The sequence below is a fragment of the Terrapene carolina genome, unplaced genomic scaffold (assembly GCF_002925995.2).
Source record: "Terrapene carolina triunguis isolate 2854851 unplaced genomic scaffold, T_m_triunguis-2.0 Scaffold111, whole genome shotgun sequence".
Classification (NCBI taxonomy): Eukaryota; Metazoa; Chordata; order Testudines; family Emydidae; genus Terrapene; species Terrapene triunguis.
Window position 1 is genome coordinate 7,843,680 of NW_020664462.1, and position 24,646 is coordinate 7,868,325.

The window sequence follows — 24,646 nt, forward strand, 5'->3', positions numbered from 1 at the left end:
TGTGTGTGTGTGTGTGTGTGTGTGTGTGTGTGTGTGTGTGTGTGTGTACGTATGTATATATTCACAGTATATGTTTGCCTAAGTAACCTAGATTAGGGATTTGAGATAGCCGTCAGATAGTGAAGTTGTTTTTTATCAGAAAAAGATAAATTGAAATATATATATATATATCAAACAGAATATCCAGACCTTTATCTAAAGACAAATCAAAATAATATTTTCCATTAAGGTGTAATATTTTCTAATGACAAAACAATGAAAATTCCTTAACTGATATCAAATAATTAGAGCACTAATTTCGCACTAGTGTCACAAAGAGATTACTGAGAAAAGTGAAGTTAAACAAAGATTGAGGTTAAAACGAATGTTTTAAAAGGTTAGTACCAGGCCCACCTCTGCTGGACATTTCTTTCAAGCACCCCACCAGCTTTGAATCTCGTGCCTAAATATTATAATGCCATGTATAGTGCAAATGTCTACAACAGATCGATTAGCAAGTGTGGGGCTTCTGAGTCTGGCAATATTCTAAAGGGCGATGACCTCTCAAGTTCCAGATATTACTGTTGTTTCTGGCAGCAGAGGTGTGTTGGCCCTATCTACTCAAGAATGATGGGTCTGACCCATTATCTGCTAAGTGCTGATTCCTGTGGAGCTGTTTTTTGAGCGGATGCTGTGGAGGTGAGTGCAGTAAAAGAATCTAAATATAATAGGATAGGGATCACAAACGTCATTTGACATTTGGGGATGTACCAATGCAATTTTTGCATGTTCACATTTTTTTTTGTTTAGTTGAGAAACAGAGAGAGAGAGAGAGAGAGAGAGAATTTGAGTCCCATCCAACGTATAAGGCTCAGCCTGTTTTCGAGAGGGTATAAAATACAATGCGGTAGCTCCCAAATCTCAACGTTTTTTTCTTCACAGCTGTGGGAGTGAAGGTGAGGAACTAATAACTGATTTGCAGATTTATACCAGAGTGACAATGGGCATAATTTGGCCTCTGGTATTTTCAGTTTGGGCCTTTGTTGAGATTAGTTGGCTAGCAGTGCTGATTTATACCAATCTGTGCACTAATGGTGTCTTTAGGAGAGATGAGGAATAAAATGACATCCAAAAATAGATTTTCAATTGTATACTAACATATAATTTGAACCTTGATCTCCAGCAATTAGAGGCATATGCAATCACTGTTTCACTTTGAGGACATACCCCCTGAGACTTACTTAGGAGTGGAGATCCAAAATTGTTCACAGAACAATTTAACTGCTAATTCTCTCCCATTTTATGTCAAATCATAATTTTTGCCCTTGAAAAACTCAAAATTGTATATTACATCATCAGGAATCACTGCAGAAAATCTTAACAGATATCACATAATTTCCACAAGAATCTGCATATATTGGTGGAGATTCTCCTTCTCATGTAAAAAGTCCTTTGTCCCTTTACACAATTCTGGCAAGGAAAGGAAATTTTAAAGTGGAAGTAAATTACACTTACACTCACTTTAAGTCCCATTTACATGGCCAGACTGAAGTCCTAATGGGGCCAGAATTTCTGTCTACAAGTAAAGAAAGAGGCTGAGAGACAGATTTTAACGGTATTTGGGCACCTAAAGATTCAGACAGGCACTAAAGCTTTTCCAAAAGTGTCTAGGTTCAGAAATCCCATTGAAATTAATGGGAATTAGGTGTCCATGTGCTTTTGAAAATCCCACTATGATAAAATCCTACAGTGAATAAGATTTGTCTCTTTAGCACCGACACAAATGCTGTGTGCACTGAGTTTATTAGAACGTAGCAAGTAATTTTCCCTTGATGCTATGAATATCCTGTAACTTTTCTGTAAAGTTATTAAAAGACATACAATTTTTAAATCCCATTAGGGACTTTAGCTGTGTAAAATTAGCAAGGAAAAGAGCTGGTATAACTAACTTTTTGCAAGTTCATTGGGATTTTATATTGCCATGAAAGACCCCATGCATAGTATGGTCTTACAATACATGATTGCATTCTCTTTTAAATCATTGCTTCATCATGGGACTCCGCAGGTTCAGTAACTGATGTTGGCCATAATTCAGGGTTTCTTTTTTTAAAAAGGTTCTTGGTTAGTCACAAGAAACTAGTATGTTAATGAAAAGCTAGCCTTTAAATCCACTGTTAAAAGGCAACTTCTATTAGCCTCAAGAAGAACAAGTAAATCAGTTGACACTTTCTCTCTTCTGGATACAAATGCAAAGGCAACAGGGCCAAGCTCAGAAAGGCTTTTTTCTGGCCACACTAAGATAAAGTTTTAGTTTAATTTAGAATGGAAAATATTTCTGGTGTCAGCTGTTGACTCACCGCACATGGCTATTTCTGTTACTGTCTCCAAAGAGAAGTTGTTGCAGGACACAGGCTTGAACTGCGGCCAATACTCCACATGGGCCGCCCTAAAATGAATAATACACTGGATGAACAAAACAACTAGCACTGTTTGATGCTGGTGAGAACTTTTCACAACCCATGTGTTTTCATTCAAGTTTAAAGCCATCCTTTGATCTATGTGTTTTGCTTACTGAATTTGCAGCATTGTGCTGCTTTTTGAAGCAACTGAAAAGTCAGCATTACTAATTGAGGTTCTGTTTCCTCTGTGTTCTGTTTGAAAGTGCCTAGAACATAGTGTACAGACATCTATGAAGTCAAGGACAGGAGTTTTATCTCCTCCACCGTCAAGCAAAAATATTGCTCCTAATGCCCCTTGAACATGCACCTTGCCTGAAGATGAAAAAAAAATGAGGAAGGTCTATATTCCTAGTGGTTGAAATTAACCCCTAGGCAGAGCCCCCCACCCCCTGCCCCCACAGCCTATTCATGAATCAAATCCCATACAAACTCTCAAAATAGGGTTTCAGTGGTACATATGTCTGGTGTGGGCCCTCTGCAAAGGGAAGAATTTCACCCACAGAGAAGAACAAGAGAGACGGAAGTTGTGTGCTAAATGGGCTTGATTCAGACACTGTCACGGGAAGATGAAAAGCTCCTCTCTCTGCATATATTACTGTTTTCAAGTCCAGGTTCATACTTAAATATATGAACCAACCCTTTATATTCTTGTGCATTAATGTGATCTGCCATCTTAGAGCATTATGAAAAAACACACTATTGTTTAAAGTATGTAAGAGGCTTCAATCCACTCTTCTGTCAAAGTCCTAGAGAGGCATGGCCCATCACAAGCACACATTTTAAACTGCATCCAGTTATGCAATTTTTATCTAGTTAGGAACTTCATTTTGTTGCTTATTATAGGTATGTGCAACGCCTTGCACAATGAGGCCCCAGTCCCTGAATAAAGCCTCTAGGTGCTACCACAATATAAATAATAGATAATAAATGCATTTCATCCAGAACAAATATTCAGCAGAGAAACTTAACTTTTTCTTCACTCTCTCAATAAATCATTTAAATAACTAATGAGTGAATCTTTGGAATACTGACCTGTGGAAAACAGCAGGGTTTATTTCAGTCTGTCAAGGAAAGCTCCCGATATTAAAAGTTTACATGAAACACAGCAACTGTTTAATATCACTCAGAACTACTATGGTTTAACACAGAAACTAACACTGTAAAGCAGCAGTATTCAAACAGTTAAGTGAAGTCAAGTTAGGAAGTGAAGAGAAAAATACAGTATCCATTTGAAATTTACAAATGTAACCAGAATTCCAGGGTTTAATCTCCTTCTCTTGGTCTCCATAGGACCTTTAATGGAAGACAGACATCTTTAATGACCAAAGATATTCTAGACCTCAAGATGATGGCACCTCTTGTAGTAGAATGTTTCCTAAAGCACTGGTTCAAAATTGACTTAAAGGAATAAATGTCACCTACTGATTCGCCATACATCCTGGAGCACCCTGAGTTTTCTTCTGAAGTTTTCCATCTAGCCCAACTCTCCTTAAAAGATTTAGCTATTTTGAAGATTTCTGAAGTAAAATTCCATTCATTAACCAGTGATGAAAAAGAAAAAGGAATATCTTTTAAAGAAGGATGGTTTCTTTTATTAAGGTAACACCCAACTTCTGGAAACTTTAGGTTAAAGGTAAAGATCATTGAGCTTTGAAGGAAGTCATTCACTGTACCTTTTTTTGAATGATGCCGTATTTTAGCTGTGGTATACTGTTAAATGTAAAGTTCTGTATTTTCCATTCTTCACTGAAGCAACAAAGGCTTGAGCCAAACAAAAGATTTTTTATTTCCTATAAAAAAAAAAGGAAAAAAGCTCTCATTTTAAAAACAAACCCAATAGGTATATTTTCTTTCCATAATTTATAATAAGAAAGGAGGCAGCATGTGGCAGGATAATTACTAACTCTATATAACCACCCTTTTAATTTCGGTTTTATAAATACTGTAAATAGCAGGGCAAGTCCACTGAAAAGGAGTCATTTTTTCCTTTTCCTGCAATGTTCCTTCAGCACTTATTTTCTTTAAGCACATAATACTATGCGTTGCTCAGCATTATAAGCTTTTTTCTGTAGATCATTGGATAAACTGTGCTTCTTGAAATGTTCACAGAAGACAGCCTCAAACTTAACTACAAGAGGAATAATATGTACTACTGGTTAAAAAAAAAAAAGATTAAGAGTTTTCAATTTCCCACACCTCAGTAAAAGATATCATTCAATGGGATAAAATATAAGATGTGAAAGAAGTACCTTAGCTGGCACATTATGTAGAATAGACAATCTGTTTCACCTACCAAACATAGTGGTATGAGACCCATGTTGTTCAAAGTTTTGAATAACACTTGTCTTGGGACATGTAACAAACTGTCAAATTCAGATATTAGCACCAACCAAATTCGGACTGTTGACCCCAATCAGGAGTAGCTTCATTGAAGTCAATGGAGTTATGCTAGTGTAAATTGGATGTAAGTAAGAATCAGACTCCTTCAGTGTTTGGATACTTATTCAGACTACTTTGGTATAGAAATCAGGTTGGGAATCATTCTCATGAGATTTGTAGTGCTTTTTAGCTCTGGTTGAGTGGGAAGTACTATAAGACTAGCCCTTCACATGGTTTTTAGATACTTTTGCTTCTGCCCGAAATAAAAGAGATAAAGATGCATGAGAAAATGGAGGGAGCACTAGGGAATAAAATAAATCAAATTACTCTAAACCTCATGAAAGGTTTGGTTTGGAGGATAGGTAAACATGCAAATTTGTTTCCGTTAGAGAGAGAGAGAGAGAGATGAAGGTACAGAATAACTCTTATTTTATCCAAACCAGTTTGTCCACATCTAGTGAGAACCCTGGTGTGCTAATGAACAAGGCCTGGTCTACACTGGGGGGGGGGGGCGGATCGACCTAAGATACGCAACTTCAGCTGCAAGAATAGCGTAGCTGAAGTCGACGTATCTTAGATCGACTTACCTCGCATCCACACGACGCGGGGTCGACTGCCACCACTCCCCCATCGACTCCGCTTCTGCCTCTCACCGTGGTGGAGTACAGGAGTCAACGGCAGAGCAATCAGGGATCGATTTATTGCATCTACACTAGACACGATAAATCGATCCCCGATAGATCGAGCACTACCCGCCGATCCCCAAGTCTACACCTTCCCACTCATAAACATACAATACCAACACACCAAGGGCCTGATTCATCTTGAACTGAAGTCAGTCAATTAGGAGTCTTTCTACTGACTTCAGTGACATTGCATTAGGCCCCAAGTGAAATGGGGAAAATAAATTCTTATTTTGTACTTGTTTGTGAGGTTTCTCAGCTCCAAACATATTCTATGAAATAATAACAATACATTGCACCTGTATAGTGCACTTTATCCAAGGATCTTGAAACACTCTACATAACTGATGGATGAAGCCTTACAATATAACTATGAGGAAGGTAAATACAGTTATTACTATTTTACAAATGCATAAAATGAAGGATGGAGGAGTGTGAGTTGCCCAAGGTCACACAGAAGTCAGTGGAATAGCAATAAGAGATCCCAGTAGTCCTCCTTCCTTATTCTAACCCCCCCTTAAAATACTGCTTTTGAAATAACTGATTAAAAATTAGAAAAGGACAAAGATGTAGAATTGACTGGAACCATTAACAAAGGAATGTAAAAATGCAATTTTAATGATTATTAGGATTTACTGGATTATGAATCTCAGATGCACTAAATATAAAAAACAAATCTATTGTAGCTTTGGCTTACTCAATAAAAATAACAGGTTTTAATGCATCGTTTTGTGTTTATCATCATACATTTGACTTACTTTTGCTAGGGAAATATCTATTGCCTTTGATACTATTTCAAGTTCTGGGATCCTACTAACTTCCCCAATCGTTGCTTCATCATTGAAATCAACTGAAAGAGAAGAAACCTTGTAATATGCAGAATGTTGTCTGGTAAACCAAATTCTGCCCTCCAATACCTCCAGGTAACCCACTGCTAGTGGTTTATCATAATGACCTATGCAACTTTAATACCTCTGATTTTTAAAAAGTTATGAGTACGGTTCCACTCTGAAAAGGGATGATACAAATTAGATCATGAAAGCCACTGTTTCTTATGCCCCAATAATTTTGTATTAAATCTGTTCAAAGGACAATTAAATTAAAATGGTTCATTTGTTTGTTTAAATTTCCTAAGTGCTAGTTGCATTTTCTTGGCCTGGCATCTAAAAGTTAAAATGGGATGGAAGTGAGCACACAATCTTATCTACGAAATTAAAACACAACTGTATGTACCCTGAATCAACTAAGACTTGATCAAAAACAGACCATTATGCACATTGCTGGTAAATTTTATTTGCTGTGAAAAATATGAGAGATAGACCAAAGCGAAGCATAACATGACATACCTACTTCTAGGACATCTTTCATCTGGTCACTTTTATTGGATATGGATGATGGAGTCTTTCTAAATTAAAATGAATTAAAGAACAAATTAACAAAGGTTCGCATTTAAGGAAACAGCAATACAGAAGCTTAGGTTAAACAATGTATAAACAATCAAACCTTATTAGGGCAAAATCAATTTTTTCACAGAAGTATATGGCATTCTATATGGGATATAGACAATCACTAAAGCCAGAAGAGCAGTCTGCACATTGCAATATAATGCAATCAATTTGTATCACTAAATGTAACTCCACTATGGCTCAGATCCTGCAAGCTCATTTGCATGGGCAGGACTCTACACCCTCATGGAGTCTCAATTGACATCTATGGCGCTCTGCATGAGTGCAATGTTTGGGTGCCCACAACTCAGCTTGTAGGACTGGGACCCATGGCGTGAAATTCACTCCTGCATGAGGCCTATGGACCACTTAAATCCAACTTAAATCCTTAAAATAAAATTTAAGTGGGATATAAACTGTGCTGGCTCACACACTGGCCTTATTTGTAAATTGTGTATCAACAAGTTAAACGTTTATAGAAATAAGGAAATGATGATAAAAGCTAATTTTTTTCAAACTTGGCTATGAAGTTAGACTCCTAAATATCAGTCGGATTGTCAGAGGTAGCAAAGGCCTGTTGCTCCCATTGAATTCACACCAAAGTGAATACAGTCCAAGGAAAAGTTTCCTACTGCCACTGTTAAAGAGGATTTTTTTTTTCAAAATAATAACACTGAATCATTTTTCATCCATCTTTTGTATGGAAAACTTTGTTGCAAATGACAGTCCTTTCAAAAACTGTATGGAATAATTTCCTCAGAAACTCTCTTTGTATGCACGCTATTATTATAGCAACAGTTGCTGCCATATCACATACTTTCCATTAACTTAATTTCCCTTTTTCACTGTGTAAAAGGAGATGAATGAAAGCAGAACACACACACACACACACCACACTCAGGACTTTTCCAGTCTGAAAACTTTTGGGCACCTATTTCCCTTACAAGCCTTTCTAGAACATAAAAGTAGGAACTACCATGCTGTTTTTCTCCATAAAAGCATTAAGGGATTGATTCAACTAAATCTGGCGGCATGCACCGAGTCACAACAAATAGACACTCTACAGTGGGAAATGTATCACCCATATTACTAGTAAGTCAAAGTAAAAGAATTAATGTTCATGGGCTCCAGGGCCGGCGCAACCCATTAGGCGACCTAGGCGGTCGCCTAGGGCGCTAACATTTGGGGGGTGGTGACCGCAGTGGCCGGATCTTCGGCTGCCCCGGTCGTCGGCGGTATTTCGAGGGTGAGACCTTCCGCCGCCTCTGTCGGGGGCGGCATTTCGGGGGCGGGACTTCCGCCACCTAGGGCGGCAAAAAAGCTGGCAGCGCTCCTGATGGGCTCAGTCCTGAGATCTAAGTAGGTGGGTTGAGAGCAAATATGCATAGCAACATACTAAAAGATTCTGAGCTACAGTGGAAAATAGCAGTACCTTTTACTACAGTGTATTTTAAAATACAATTAGTAGTAGTATTTATTACGCATTAGGAGTGATAATCATGGAGCAGAACCCCAGTGTGCTGGGTGCTCTATAGAAACAGATCAAAACCACAGACCCTGCCCCCAATGAGATTACCATCAAAGGATAAGACAAGAGACCCCAGATGAATACAGAAGGACAGGGGAGCACAAGGAAACAATGAAACATGTTGGTCAGCATGATGGGCAATGGCACACCAGCGGACTAACCATTGTCAAGTAAATTACAGTACATTCTAACAGATCTTACTAATATTGGTTTCCATCATTCTTTTCAATTCATTTTTTTTGTGGGCTACTTGCTAATATTTTCATACTTACTGGTCAGGTGGAGGGTCCCAATAAAATCGATGTTTGCACATAGAATGTGTTTCAACGGAATACTGAAGTCACTCAACCACGCTTACAACAGTAACATGCTTTTTTATTGTTATTTCTGAGATTGCAAACTATTCCACCTGGCTTCCCAGCAAGAATGTTCTTCCTTTCAAGGTCAACCCCTTTGGGTCTAGTCTTACACATACAGTAACTCTGAAAGCGGAGATCGCAATACACATAGGGTTTGGATATAAAGGAAAGTTACAAAAAGTGCCATTTGGTATAAGTCATTGTTCTTATCTACATCAGCATTGTTTACACTTAAAAGAGTGTGTGTGTGTCACCAAAAAAAGCCACTCACCCCCATTTACATTATATTGCCCTTCACCATGGCCCAGGTCGAAGATTTGATCATGAATTGAGCCACAAAGGTGACAGGATATATTACAGAGATTACAGACTAGGATTGTCGGAGATGATGACTGCCAAATGCTGCCAATGGCAGTCTGAAACAGAAGGACAGGGTTTACCTGTCATGTTCTTTCCCCCTTTAGAAGGAGCCTATCATGCAGCCTTGCATCAGCATTTAAATCTCTGTCTCTCTCTATATATAGGTTTTATGGGATCCACAACCATAGTATCTGTGCTCCTCACAAACATTAATAAATGTATCCTCTTTAAAGTACTCTAAAGGTATGGAAGTATTGTTATCCCTATTTTTAAAGATGGGAAACTAAAACACAGAAGAGTTAAGTGACTTGCCCAAGGCCACACAAGGTGTGTGTGGCAGAACTAGAAACTGAACCCAGATCTCCATCCATGGTCTTAACTACAAGACCATCCTTCCTTCTGAGCTCTGATAACGTGCCCAATCACCTTAGTATCTGACTGCCTTTTGAAACAGAAAGGACTGAAAACAGGTTAAAACTCCCTCTTCTCCCAAAAAATCCTCAACCTGAAAGCAATTGCAAATGAAAAAAATACATAGACCCACCACTGAAAGAACTGAAAGAAAGTCTAAATGGATGATCTCAGAGAACTTCCAAGGCGTATATCACTGCAGAAAGCACCAAAAGCAGAGATCCACGTAGGATGGTTTCCTGCACAGAAGGGTATTTTTGCAGGTGGAGATTATTTGTGAGCTCCCTTCTGAAATTACTTGAAACTTCGTCAGAACTTTTACTGTTATTTCCACTTCAACAGATGGCTACCATTCCAGGAGCATTTATTGTGCATATAAAATCATACAATTAAAGCACTTTGCAAGGAGGAAGTCATCCGTCATGTCAGAAAAATGGGGCAGGAAGAAAATATGTTTTATTATAAATATACCATACTGTACTTTCTCCAAATATTTGAACATTCCTCTTTCAACTCCATGCATAGAAAATGTTGTTTACATAGGACAACCAAACTCAGAGAAAGTTCTTCCCTCTGCACAATAATGCATGTGTCCTCTACGGTTTCCTATTTATATTAACCTACGCTGGAGGTCAAACAAACAAACGTGCTTATAAAATAAGCAATGGTCACCAGCTATTTCAGAGTAACTAACTGTGTTGGAAAACCATGGTTTCCTTGTCAATTTAATGCATTCTGCAGCTCTTGCATGGTACTTACATCTTGCCTCTGAAATAATGTAGAGATTCAGAAGAATTCCTACAGGTTCTGAAACAATCCTAGAGTTGTATACTGTTCTGTTGCTGTACACACAGTACAATAGTCGTATACAGCCCTTATTCCATTCTTGTGATACTGGAGCCTGGAGCCCATAGGACTAGCTTGCCTTTACTATATTCACTGCCTGCCTTCATTATATGTAGCTGTTTTCATTATATTCAGCTGTAATACAAGAAACCTACAGTATCCTGTAAGACAGTAGATGAAGCATAAGTTAGCATAAGTGTGGTTAAATAGGCCATAACCCGTGGCATAGATCAACTATTACCTTTAGATTTTAGGAACTAGGGAGAGCTTGCTCAATAGTAGGAGGTGGAATGTTCCAGTAAGTGCCACCACAAGGAACATAGAAGTAATAACCCAACATCTGCTTAAGCAAGGGGTGATGGATATGATCATGAGCTGACAGGGATCAGCAACCTTTGGCAGGCGGCCCATCAGGGAAAGCCGCTGGCGGGCCGGGACGGTTTGTTTACCTGCAGCGTCCGCAGGTTCGGCCGATCGCAGCTCCCACTGGCCGTGGTTTGCCACTCCAGGCCAATGGAGGCTTTCCCTGATGGGCCGTGTGCCAAAGGTTGCAGATCCCTGTGGTAGTACGTGTATCAATATACTAACGTATAGAAGAATGACTAACCTCAGCATTAGTAGGATGAGAAAATACAAATAAGGAAAAGGGGAAAACCTGTTACTGAATATGCATTAGATATAGTGGTGTCGGTGCAACATATCATACAAGTCGCATCCCAGCATGATGGGGTAGGAGAGAGAGAGAGAGAGAGAGAGAGGTGGCCCTTGGAAGGGACCAGAATGATGGCCACTCATGATGAGGAGGAAGGTGATGATGATGAGGAAGATAATGGCTAACATTTCAGGTCGTCCTGCAAGGCATGGTGTGAGTATATGGATGTGCAGAGGTACATTCTATAGTCTCTCTATCTACCTTATTGAGTTAGAGTGTTTGTGACTTTGCTAAAAGTATTAATACAATATTTGAAAATATAGAAGAGTTCCTATAGTGTGAGTGTTGCAACTGTGCACAGTGGGGTTCCCAACTACATAGTAATTTTATAAAACGGTCTGATCTTGGGACAAGAACCTGTCACCCCTCAAAGGGATAACTGGGAATTCTTAAGTAATCAATATAATTATATAATCAATATTATATTACTACATTGGGCTACAAGATGTTCCAGAGGACTGGGAAAAAACTAAAGTATTTTGTGCCAATATTTTTAAAAGGTAAATGGGATGACCCATGTACATATATGCTGGCTAGAGTGACATCGATTCTGGGCAAAATCATGGAAAGACTTATACAGGATGCAATCAGTAAAGAGTTAAAGGGTGGCAGCGTAATTAATGCCAGTCAATATGGTTTTATGGAAAACAAGTCTGGTCAGATAAACTCAATATAGTTTTTTTATGAAATTGCAAGTTTTGTTGACAACGGTAACTCTATTAACATAATATACTTCTGTAAGTCATCTGACTGAGTATAGCATGAAATTCTGATTCAAAATTAGCACTATACAAAATCAACATAGCACACGTTAAATTGATTAAAACTGGCTAACTGATAGATCTCAAAAAGTAATTGTAAATGGGGAGTCATCATCAAATGGGGCATTTTTAGTGGTATCCCACAGGGATCTGTTCTTCGTCCAATGTAACGCAATATCATTATCAATGATCTAGAAGAAAATTAAATAACTGTTGGCAAAGTTTGCAGATGACACAAAAATTGGAGAAGTGGTAAATAATGATGACAGGTCAGTTCTATTGAGCAATATGGATTGCACGGTATGCTGGGCTCGCTTGAATAACATGTTTTAATGCAGATAACTACAATTTGTAACACTAGTACAATAAATAACTACAATTATCACTGGATATGGACAAGGAGCTAACATGAAGAAGGTGCAGTTCAGTTATAGATTCTACTCTTAATTAAGAATTCCAAATTAAAACTTCCCTACTGGAAGTACCTCACATCCCAACACCATATATAGTAAGTAGCCTGAGCTGAAATACTCACACTGCTACTTTTAGCAAGCTGATTGAGCCCTGCTAGCACAAGCCTGTCAACCTAGGCTGGGAAGCTTGCTTTCAGCTGCCGTGCAGACATACCCTAAGACACTCAAACGATGGCGGTAGCAACCAATAGAAGAGCTAAGGGAGAGAGATTGATTTACATTAAATAAAGGCACATTCAAGACACTGTCCATTGTACATGTGGCAGTGACAACCCTAAATAATGCAGGACCCACATAAAATTGGGTTCTCAACATTTAACAGTCACATGAGTCCTCTCAGTGTGGGTGGTTTAAGAGCTCTCTCTTTTGCTTGTCTAATAAAAAGTAGCCACTTCTTCAGTTTTTGACCTTCATTTGTTTTTAAGGATGTGGAAAGTGTCTGGCCTGACATTTCCTGTGAGAAAGCTTAGGACTTTCAACAATCCCAGACAATCTAACTTAACAGTTTCTAGCCAAATGAATTCTCTTCCTGAAAAGTAATGTCAAACCTGAAATAGGAACATGAAGAGAGCTTACAGTGAACACCGGAGAAGCTCTCTTATCTCCATTTGTTATGATCAAAACCAAACAAAGATGATAGCTGATTGGTGAGAACAGGTACTGTAAAGGTAGCCTTTACCTCCTGTTAAAGTAATCAGAAGGGGTATAAAGCTTTGGGAGAACACACTCTTTGAGCTATTTCTTGCGCTAATTCGCCTTCCTAATGTGTTATACCAGATGTTCCCAAGAAGACATACTGAAAAGGAAACGTGTAAAGCCCTAAGTGCATAAATTAATGTGTACCACCTTCCTGCTTTACATACAGTATGCTCTAGAGATACTACATATGTTTCCAGTGCTCTGATTAAGCAAGTTGTCTTGTTGACTGACTGCATTTTAGGCCATGCGGCAGTCCTCTTCCAGTTTGATGTGCTTTCCAAAAATAAAATATAATGAAGAAGCAATTCACCATTTCCAATAATTGCACACAGCCTCTTCCTATGAAGTTTTGGGAAAATATTGAAAGGGCAGATGGCAGCATGCACAGATGTTGCGTTGACACATCTGGTGCCACGAATCCACTGGCACCAAGCAAAAGGCCACAATAGATTACTAATATTTCTTTTAGCTTTTCTTACCCACCCAGACTTTCCGTTATGAAAGGTGCTATGCAATTTGAGATAGCTGAAGGTTTTCTCCCCTCATTTATTTACCCTTTTTAAATCCATAACTCCTAAATTGACCTGATCTTGTTTGACAGCAGTTCACTGTGCTGCCAGTTAAGAGAGTCAAGCGGAGACCTATTCCCAGGCTCACGGCTGAGTGTACTGTAGAGGTGATGTGTTTAGTCTCTGTGGGGAGGTGCTGACTGCCCTATTCTTACAGTGCTTCCTGTCTGCAGAATCACACAGCAGCATTGACGTCAGCTGAGGATCAAGCCACACGCCTACTCTCATGGCAAAGGGTATAGCATTGGGCGACACAAACAAGCTGGGTTGGGAATTCAGAGAGGATGGAAAGGAATTACAGGTAATTACGTTAATTGCAATGCTTTAATGTTGAACATCGAACCCAGACTAAACTGACCTTTTCTACAAACGCTACCATTGTAAAGCTCATCCTCTCCTGCCTATTATGGGAACAATTAAACACATTTTTGAAACATCAAACAAATCTACCACACGCTGGTGTGGACCTAGGGCCTGATCCAACGCTCAGTAAAGCCAATTGGATTTCCGTGGGATCTGGATTAGACCCCATTACACAGTCATCAAAATCAGGCCACACCCTCTCAGAGCATAGTTTGAGCTCCATCAGTCATTGCTCAGCAGCTTGTAGGATAACGGCACTAATGCTTGCCTAATTAGCAGGTTTAGTTATTTTAGATAAAACAGTCTGAGCTGATAAATTAAGTTACATATTTAACAAGAGAGCATCACAGCCCACTGGGTAAACAGCGCATTTAAAAATATTTATTATACTTAGAAAAACTACTTATCCACACTGTTGCCGGACAGAAAGGATTGGAGCCATTCATAACTCTTGGGTAATCGATATGCATTATATAACCTTCCTGGAAATTTTTTTATTGTTTTTAACAAGGACATTAAATTAAATTTTAAAAAGGTACCATTAAATCCGGAACATTGATCAATGAAATTTAGGAAATCAAAAGTTAAAGATGAAACCTTATCCTTTACTGAAGCCAGTATGATTTCCCACCCCCCACCCTTAAAGACAACATATGTTAAAGAAGGAGCAGCCATTTTAACTCTGAGGGCCTGATTCACCTGGTTTTTATACCAGTTGTACTCTGATGCATCTCTGCTGATTTCCATGACGCTACCAGCATTAAATGGAGTTAACAAAGTGATGACTCAAGCTCTGAATCTACTAGGATTTTTCAATATCACAAATCTTTGTAAAATCATGACTTTCTCCATCCCGGAATATTTTTTGTCTCTTCCTTGCTGTTACTAATTACATATAATTTCAAGAAACATCCTCATGCGGCAACCCAAGTTCTAATGCCCCCCCTTCACAAAAGGCTCCTCTTGAAGCACAAATTGGAAAATATATGGGCAGAAAGTTGGGTGGAAAAGTTATTTTAAATAGATAATAAACAGCTGAATCTAGCTGCAGGTCTTTGTGACCTTTAACTTGTTTTATAAATATTGTTAGTAGATGTCAGCATAACGATAACATCATGGATTCAAAACTAAAATGGGAAAACTCCACAAGAGTTCAGTAATGTTAGGAATAAAGCAGAGTCCAACACCTTCCTCCTTGCCCTGCTCACCCTTACGCTGCCTCAGAAGTAATTAATCATGTCTTCATAACATCACATCAGCACTGATTTTTCCAACCTTTGGGCCAAATCCTGTAGTCCTCCACCTGACAAAATTCTCATTGAAGTCAATGGGAGTTTTGCCTGGTGAAGGGTGACAGGGTCAGGCTCTATGCTGAAAATGGATGTTTTCATTTCATGCAGATGTTTATTTTATTCTATCTGGAGGAACTTCTTTGGCTCAGATTCTCCACTTTACTATTCTGATAAAAGTTTATGAAGACTAAAAACCAAGTTACAATGCTGATAAGCACTTTTCCTTTGCAGTCAGCTATTACATTTTCCCAGGCTGCTGAAAAGTCATTTCAGTGTGATATGCCAAGTATTGTCTGAAAGCCATCCACATCTGTTACTCCAAGTGGAATAGCTCTGTTCTGGATTTGAAAATTCTCTCTCCTACTTAACAAAAATGAGCTGTGAAAAATAAGAAGACATTTATTTATCTGAAAAACCAAGAAGGATTTTCTTTTTGATATTACTGTCACTCAGATTAGGGAGAGTATTACGAAGATTTTGGGTAACTGGATTGATTCTGATTTCACCGACACCAGTGTAAATTAGGAGTAACCTTCCTGAAGATAACGGAGTTACACCGTTGTAAACCTGAGAGAAGAGTGGATCAGGCCCAGAGTATACCATATGAACACATTTTAGAACAAGAATTTCTTATTTCATTGAAGTTCTGAAATAAAGTGCTTTGTGTATTAGCTATTATTTTCCTTTTAGACAAGGCGAGAATGCAGTTAAAATTCAAGTGCAATATTGACTGTATCCAGATGTACACTTCCACTGAAATCAATACTTACGATGTTAGATCAACACAATTATTTTGACACCAGCTTTAAACTGGGAGGAATCCCGAGAAATGGAAGGATTCCCTCTTTTCCCAAGAGCCAAAAGGCTTGGCCATTTCCAGCAAAGCTGAAAATAAATGGAAGGAAGTTAGCAACGTCAAGATTCTTAATGAGTTAGTCTAGTGGAATGTACAGTACACCTTCACTGGAATGCTCTCCATTGGAGCCCAGCCCTTAATTGCCCACTCAAACCAAGGATACAACTGTTCCAGCTCCAACATAACAGACTTCCTCCAGGTTCATTTCTCATTTAGCGCAAGGGACAAACTGTGTGTGTGTGTGTGTGTGTGTGTGTGTGTGTGTGTGGTCAGTTAGTCCTTCAGAAATGAATATCCATCTTCTGTGCTTATATTTTAATGTATGCCAGCACAGATGGCTTGTGGGTGGGAAGCACGCAATGGTTTACCAGGAGAAAAAAAAATCCTGAGCTCTAAGGCAGTTCTAAAACTAATTAAGCATAGAGAATTGACAAGCGTAGGCTTGAGTCCTCCAATAGGCAATTAAGCTGTTTTACTCCAGTTTTAAAACTCAGTCGTTTAAAGCAAGAACACTGATTATTTAAAGGGCCAACTCACTGTTTTTGTTAATATATTTATTTTTTTTTGCTGGTTTCAGATAACTGGAGAAATACTAAGAAATAACATTTGTGTTTTAAAATTGGTCATCTTGATTTTTCTACTGAGTTTCTTAGGGGGCAAGAGGTATATTTGTTTGCTTCTAGTGGTCTTCTATCTAGAGCTGGTCAACAATTTTTGGACAATTTTTTTTAAAGCTGATTTGTTGCTATTGAAACTGTTAGCAAAACGGGGTCAGAGTCAACAAATCTCCTGACTCAAAAAAATGTTGAGAAAAAGTGTTTCAGATTTGTCAAAATATTTAATTGCAATATTTTCAAAATGAAAAATTCCAGTTTCCCAATCCAAAGTTTCAAAATGTAAGCTAATTTGACTAAAAAAGGATTTAAAAAAAAACCATCAAAATTGAACCAAACATTTCAGAATTATAGAAATGAAATGTTTTCATTGACCTGAAATGAAAAAAAAAATGCTTTTCCAGTTCATGAATAATTTAGAGATTTTGACATTTTGTCTAGATTATAGATGGGAAAATATTTCAAACTCTTGAATATATTTGTGGGACAGCAAAGCCCTTTCCTACCCTGCTCTACTTCTATTCCCCAAAATGTATCTTCAGGTTGTTGGGGTTTTTTCTATCCTTTTTACTGAAATGTATAAATAGGGAAAATCCTCTCATAGCCAAGACTTTTTCATCATCTCTAAGTAAGAACTGTCAGTAGCATAATACAAATGTCCACCTTCATTGACCTCAGTTAAGCTAAGAGTGAGAAAGTGAGTGATGATTCAGAAGACAAAACAAAGTGGTTCAGACTCACAGCTGACAGTCACATGTAGAAATGCCGTATTGCAAAGCATAGAGAAAGTGCCTGTACTCACCAAGGCATAGGAATGCAGAACTACTGCACCACAACAGATTCATCTAAGCCAGTATCCTACATCGAGCACTGGCTCATAAAGAGTGGTTCAGAAGAAGACACTCAGGAAAGATTATGTTTACATCACTGTCCAAAACTGAAACTAATAACACATGAGCTTGCAATGCAATGTAGTGGCAAGAGACACCAATGTGATTTTTCACCGCATACTAAGAAGTATAACATCAACAGAAAGATTTTTAATCTCCATGTGGCACTGGTGAGACAAGCCTAGGACATTGAACCATTATGGGAGTACTAGAGTACCTGAGTACTAGAAGGAAATTAAAGAAGAGCAGCAAAAGACAAAAATTCAGAGGTTGGAGGGACAGAATTATGAGCAAATATTAAAATCATTATATATAAACTTTAGTCAAATGATGACTAACGGAATAAGATAACTGTCTACAGGTACTTAAAAAGGGTAAACGAAAAGCAGGGAGAGGAATGACCAGGGTGGTAAAAGCAGCTATAACTACAAATAATGGGATAGAATTAAGCAAAAGAAAATTTAGGCAGAATATAAGGGGGAAAATCCTAAAACTAAGATCTACTAGACTTTGGAATAGATTCCCAAGGGAAGTGGTGAGAGTTCTGTCACTTGAGCCATTTAAAGACTGAACTGGACAAAACCCTGGAAAATGTGCTGTAGCAAATATATATATAGTATTGAATAATATACTGTAGAACAAAGTGACCTAAAAAGGTCTTTTCCATCTCTAATTTCAATGATTCTATGAAATATGACTAATGTTCCAATGAAGGCATTAGTATCTATGGCAATTCACTACATTTGGCCTGTTTGTGATTGAATGCAAGCACAGCTTGGAAAGAATTCATGACAGAATAATGAGTCTTTGCCGTGATATTTTTGGAACAATTAAAAAGTTCCCATCTGGGGAATTTTGGTTAAAAGGCTATGCATTGCCATATAGGAAAAGAAATTCTGGCAGTGGACTCATTTGGCACTTACTCCACAGTTAGTGGAGATGGAGCACATCACAGAGATGCTAGGGTTTTGGTTGGAAGAAGATGGCTGACGCCAAGCCACATGCTCATAAAACAGCCCCTACTCTTCAAATTACCTAGCTACATTGGCAGAGTCTTGAAAGGAAATCACTAGCTCACATTCCATTTCTAGCCAAGACTGCAGGCACTAAAGAGGACAGTATAGAAGGAGTAATTAGAGGTACAGAAGAGGTAGGGATGACTAGTGTTCACAGTGAAAGTATGAGTAAAAACTCAGTTAAGTGCCTCACTCCTGATCCTGTATTATAAATCCCTTCCTTTGGACAATGGGATCTTCTGAGATATTATAGGAACACAGGAGCAGAAGGGACCTACTGAGTCACCGACTTCAGTCCTCTGTTATCACAGGCAACCCATATCCTTTTGTTTAGTTATGGAAGAAGGAAACTATTCTAGTGTAAAACAATTCTGTCTCTTTTTGTGGTGCTGTCTTCCCTTCCCCTTTTAGTTTCTAAAGTACAGGCAAGATATTCTTGAACTGAGCCTGATCTCTTTCTTTGGTCTCCTGGTTCTCCATGTAATTCCATAGGTATTATCATGCTTCCTTTGCTGTTGAGATTTTAGCCTCTACTCTGTTTTCCTGGGGAATTAATTTTTTTCAGCTCCATATGCCATGGCAGGCAGAACACAGATGTCAAAACTCCCATAATAGAATACCTTTTGATGGGCCAGATCTTCTCACACAGCTATGGGTAGACAGAGGTCCAGAAAATATCAGAACTGTTGCAGTTACACAGAGGGCCTACCCTCAGAGATGCCATGAAGTTCCATGGATTCCATCTGCATTAATATAGAAAGAAATTTAGGGGTATATGCAAGGCTGCTGGATCAGCAAATACAAGGATCCACCTGCCAATTCATATCCCTCACTCTTGCAATGAGAAGATTGGGGATACATCAGACTAGAAGGCTACTACCATCCTAAGGCTGCACTGGCAGCAGCAGGATGGCTCTGTAAGTGGGCAAAAGGTGCCATGAAATGCCCTCAATTCTATATGAGGTATAGACAAGCAATAGAATTAATTTGATCCATGTTAGACATTCATCTTACCTATTTAATTCTTCCCATCCACAGTGATCATATATTCTGTTCTATGATTGATCTTGATTCCTTATTCTGTGTGCTCAGTTCACTGATAATAGCATTCTTACCCTTAGGGGTTTCAGCATCAATGACAATATATCAGAGGTGCAGGACATTTTTTGTTATCTTTTTGCACTGTATTCCCATTCAAGACTCTGCTCGGGTAGGAGCTTAGACCCTTACATTCTAAAGAAATGAATAACACTTCACAATGTGTGTGCATGTGTGTATATATATATATGTAAGGGTTTATATCTAAGTAATAGGTATATTTTATAGTCCTTGTGATAAATATGATGATGTGATGTGAACTTACGAAAAAAGGCTCAAGAATACTGAGAACTCCATACTTTTTAAGGAGCATACTTCTTAAATGATCAAGTCTTATGTGATAAAATAAAACCCCATGAATAAGCCCTACAAATTGACACACTGTTAATTGTTGTTTAGCTGAATGATACCAGAAAACTAAACATTCTGCACATGATTATTTTTCCTATTATTATATATACAGTTTTTTGGGGGGAAAGAAACATACACTGCCCAACTGGACTTAAAAGACTCAAAACTATCTCAAAACTAATATTACAAGTATGACCTATAACTACTCAAGAACCTAAATTTGAAGTTCATGTTGAAACTCTATCCTTATTGCAAATTGTGTCTAGGCCTTATGGGAACCAAAACAGTGATTCTCATAAACATAAGAACAGAAGAACAGTCATAGCCTGTCTTCCGATAGTGGCCAATGCCAGGTGGAGTCTGGCCAATGCCAGACTCCATCCTGTGTCGCCCATTCCCAGCTTCTGGCAAATAGAGGCTAGGGACATATATCCTATATGGTTTAATACATAGCTAGAAAAGGATGAGTTAGGGAATTAGATTTGTTGTCAATTATTTATAACTCAGGATTTATGCAGATTTGCTGCCACCTATCTATGATTTCTCCTCTTTTGTAGGGTTATATTAAAAAGTGAGGGACAGAATTTCAAAGTAAAGGCATGCATTTTGTGCATGAAATTACCACGAGTGAATGCACAAATTGTATAAAGCACTTGAAAGCATGTAACACTATTTTGGAACAAATTTGCAGTGGCGTGGAAAAGACCATATGACCCTGACAAGATCTAACTCTTGAGGAACACAGAGAAAATAACACCTTTGTTCTTCTCATTTGCACTCCTTAATTTTGTGTAGAAGCACTAAGACACCACAGTGATAGGCACTATGTAAGTTAGATATTTTTTCCATCTCTAACTTCTGTGACTAAAGGGATGTTTTAAAAGTTATTACATGGCAGTAGACACAATATAGCTACAAAGGGATGCATGGTAAGTCAGAAGTGTATTGAAAAATAGAGAGGTCTCCATTAAGAAGTCAACATTTTACCACAATTACCAGTGGTAGTGTAGTAAATGTAGTTAAATGTTGACTTATTAATGGTGGATGTTTGGAATCTTTGTCAGACCTAGAAAATGGAGAACATCTGTTAAGGTAAATAAATCAGATATTAATCCAGAGATCCCTAATGGTGTCCTTTAAATAAACCGATAAATACCACAAGCTACATCCATATTCTTTGTTTCAAATTGATTTTCATAAATTCAGTCAGCTATTTTATGAAAAACTACTTAATAAGAAACAATAGCAACTAAGTTTGCTTTTTTAAGTATATTTGGAGAATAATTGTATTACTACAGCTGATCATTTCTGGAAGGATTCCATTCATAGTCAGTTCATCATTCCTCTTATATGTAAATCCAAAATGGCTGAGCATTTCATTTTGGTTGTAAGAGAAATCCAAATGTCTTCTCGGTTTGTCTACCTAGCTAAAATATGCCTATAAAAATAAGATTATAATCCTGCAGTTCTTATTCAGGACAAACTCCCAACAAAGCTAATGCAATGTTGGCCTCAGTACAGACCGTTGAATATAGGGGACTAGTTTTGAGTTTATATTTTTAATACTGTACAAAAAATAAATATATTAGTCTAAACTAGTCAATTGAGCACTAGATTGGGATTTAGGATACCTGGGTTCTATTCCCAGCAGTGGAGGATTTAGCCACTGAGCCAATTGGGCCTGTGCCCAGGGGCCTCGGCCAATTTGGAGGCCTCTGGAAAAATGGGCACCCCCATGCCCCAACCCGCTCTGCCCGTTTGGCACTCCTACCAGGGAGCGGGGGAAGTCCCCATGCCCTGACCGGCAGGAGTGCTGGGCAGGTGGGGTAGGGCAAGCCCCCATACCCCGATCCTGCTCCCCAGCAGGAGCGCCAGGTGGGCAGGGGAAGCCCCTGTGCCCTGACCAAGCTCCCCGGCATGAGTGCCGGGAGGGGAGGCGGGGTGGGGCAAACTCTCCCACCCTGACCTCATTTCCCCAGCAGGAGCACCAGGTGGGGGCGGGGGGGACTGCAGGTGAAAGGAGTGGGGAGGGGCCATCATTTGCTCTGGCCCAGGGCCCCACAAACCCCAAATCTGCCTCTGATTCCCAGCTCTGCCACAGGCCTGCTTGGGGACCTTGGGAAAGTCACATCACCTCTTTGTGCATCAGTTTCTCCATCTGAAAAGGGGAAATGATATTGATCTGCTTTGTAATTGCTTTGAAATCTCCTGATAAAAAGTGTAAGAGATCAGTATTATCATTATTAAACTGAAGTTAGTTAACAGATACCCTCCTGTGCCCCCCAATTCTTGCCTTGTCTAAGACTAATCAATGATCTAATGACTCACAAAACAGCTAACACAGCACGGTGTTCACCCTTCCCTTTTACTTAAGTGTGGGAGCCCAAATATTGAGGAATCCACATTTCTCCAGTAGATTTTTATGAACAGTTATTTTTCTCTGCTCTGTCAGCAGCCGTTATTCATTGATATTCAGATAGTCCTTTGATGCAGTGCTGTGGTTTTGCCTTCTCTCTTTTTGCCGAGTGCATCTATAGACAAAAGGTGCCTGGGGTGGTGAATAACAATCAGAACCTTTGCAACTGGCAAGCCAGAAAAAGGCAAAGAAAACAGGAATGAAAAATAAGACTGGAATGTCTTTACTTTGCTAAGGGAAAAAAGGAAAAGATTACAAAACCCTGCGGGTGAACCAGCTGCAATCAGTCCTAAACTCCATTTCAAATATTAATCGAGAAGGGTCAAATTCTGTCATCATTAACACTGAAGTGAGAGTTACAGAGAGGGGACTTTGGCTCCAAATAAATAGTGACTGTTACACTTTCTGAGCTAGATCCTGCAAAGTTATTATTTATTATTTGAATTATTCTAGCACCTAGGAGCCCTACTTCGGGACCGGGACCCAGTCATGCTTGGCACTGTACAAACACAGAACCAAAAAACAATCCCTACCTAAAAGAGTTGACAATTGCAGTGCTAAACTCTCTGCCCAAATCTGGCAAAGCACTTAAGCATATGGTTAATTTTAAGCACAGGAGCAGTCCCCCTGACTTCAAAGAGAATACTCATGTGCTCAAAGTATTTACGCACTTTGTGGTTTGGCCAGAATTCTCAGCACCATGCAAGAGCCTGTGAGCCCTATGTCAGTTACGATACTAATACCAATGCAATAATTAAACAGACTGTTTATGAAACAGCTCCCTCTACTGTTCTTTCAGAAACCCGCTCATTCCATCAGAGGAATCAAAGCTGTTTTAACTCACAGGGACATACATACATTGTGCAGGATTGTGCATGGGGTGTCAGTTCCTTTCAGCACAGCTACTGCTTTTCATCTCTGTCCCACAGGTGCTGATTTAGCATGGTAGATGCCACAAGGCCCAGCAGCAGCTGCGTGGAAGTATTACAACTGCTTTGTTGTTTGAACAAAACCTCCTACTGGGTTTTAGCCAGCCCTTTGCTACAGTGCAGGGCAGTGATACATAATCTGCTATACTCTTATTATTTCATCAATATTGGGAACATACTCACTCTTATCACCCTGTGTTCCCTAAAGCAATTCTTTCTGTTAGTGTAGAACACTTATTTTTTCTTACTCATGACATAAAGGCTTTTTTTTTTTTTAAAACCATCTACTGTAAATCTCTTGGGATGCTGGGACCTTGAAGTCGGTGTTCTGACAGGTTGTTCAGCAATCCACATCACTCAGATGAAATCTGCTAACATGAACAAATAACTGTGTCATGCAGGTGAAGGAAGAGGAAAGGGGAGGAAAGCCAGAGGCCTCTGCAAATGTTTTTTGGCTCCTAAGAAGAGGAAAGTGCCACGCTGGTCTCCATGCAGCTTCAATGAGTCCCTTGTTCACTGCTTCCTCCAGTCCACGGAAAAGAAAGGTGGAGGGACCTAGCATACTACCATGGATGTCAACAGTGTCCTGTGCTCATTAGGACGCAGAACTTAAGTATAGAAGCCCAATAAACCAAAAGAAAGAATTTAAGTTTGCAGTTTGGAATAGCGATCAGGTCATCCTCAATGTTTTGTTTTTAAATCAATCTACTCTTATAATAACCAGTAGTATTACATTCAGTCTAAGATTTTCAAACCAGGTGCCTAATGCTACTCTTCTATACCCACAATAAGACACCTACCCAAGTCTCCTAATTTTAAGAGGTGTTGACCACACTCAATTTCTATTGACTGAAATACCACTTATTTATGCACCTAATTATAGACTGCTATAAGCAATGGGCCAATGAAGCCCATTAGAAATTAGAATTTTTTAGCCAAGTACCGACAACTTCATTCTAACTTCAGGCAAGATAACTCTTAAATACAACCTGTCCTAGCATCACTTGAAAGGGAAGAAAACAACACTGTCTCCAGCATTTTCCTCTTCTGCTGTTCAGATATAGAGCATCCTATGTTCACAAATCAGCCTGCTTAAACCTGATGCACTATTGCCCTGCATTATTTCAAGGTCTAATCAAGATCACAGCCCCATTCAGA

General features: G+C 38.9%; 1 protein-coding gene across 1 annotated transcript in view; it reads right to left on the bottom strand.

The window, feature by feature from the left end:
- MINDY4 (MINDY lysine 48 deubiquitinase 4) overlaps positions 1–24,646 on the bottom strand; it is a 105,394-nt gene that overhangs the window by 64,235 nt on the left and 16,513 nt on the right. The window contains exons 6-9 of the mRNA XM_026651996.1: positions 6,847–6,905; positions 6,259–6,350; positions 4,112–4,228; positions 2,342–2,425 (exon numbers count right to left, since the gene is read on the bottom strand). Coding sequence (XP_026507781.1) covers positions 2,342–2,425; positions 4,112–4,228; positions 6,259–6,350; positions 6,847–6,905 — 352 coding nt within the window. The remainder of the gene's footprint in view (positions 1–2,341; positions 2,426–4,111; positions 4,229–6,258; positions 6,351–6,846; positions 6,906–24,646) is intronic.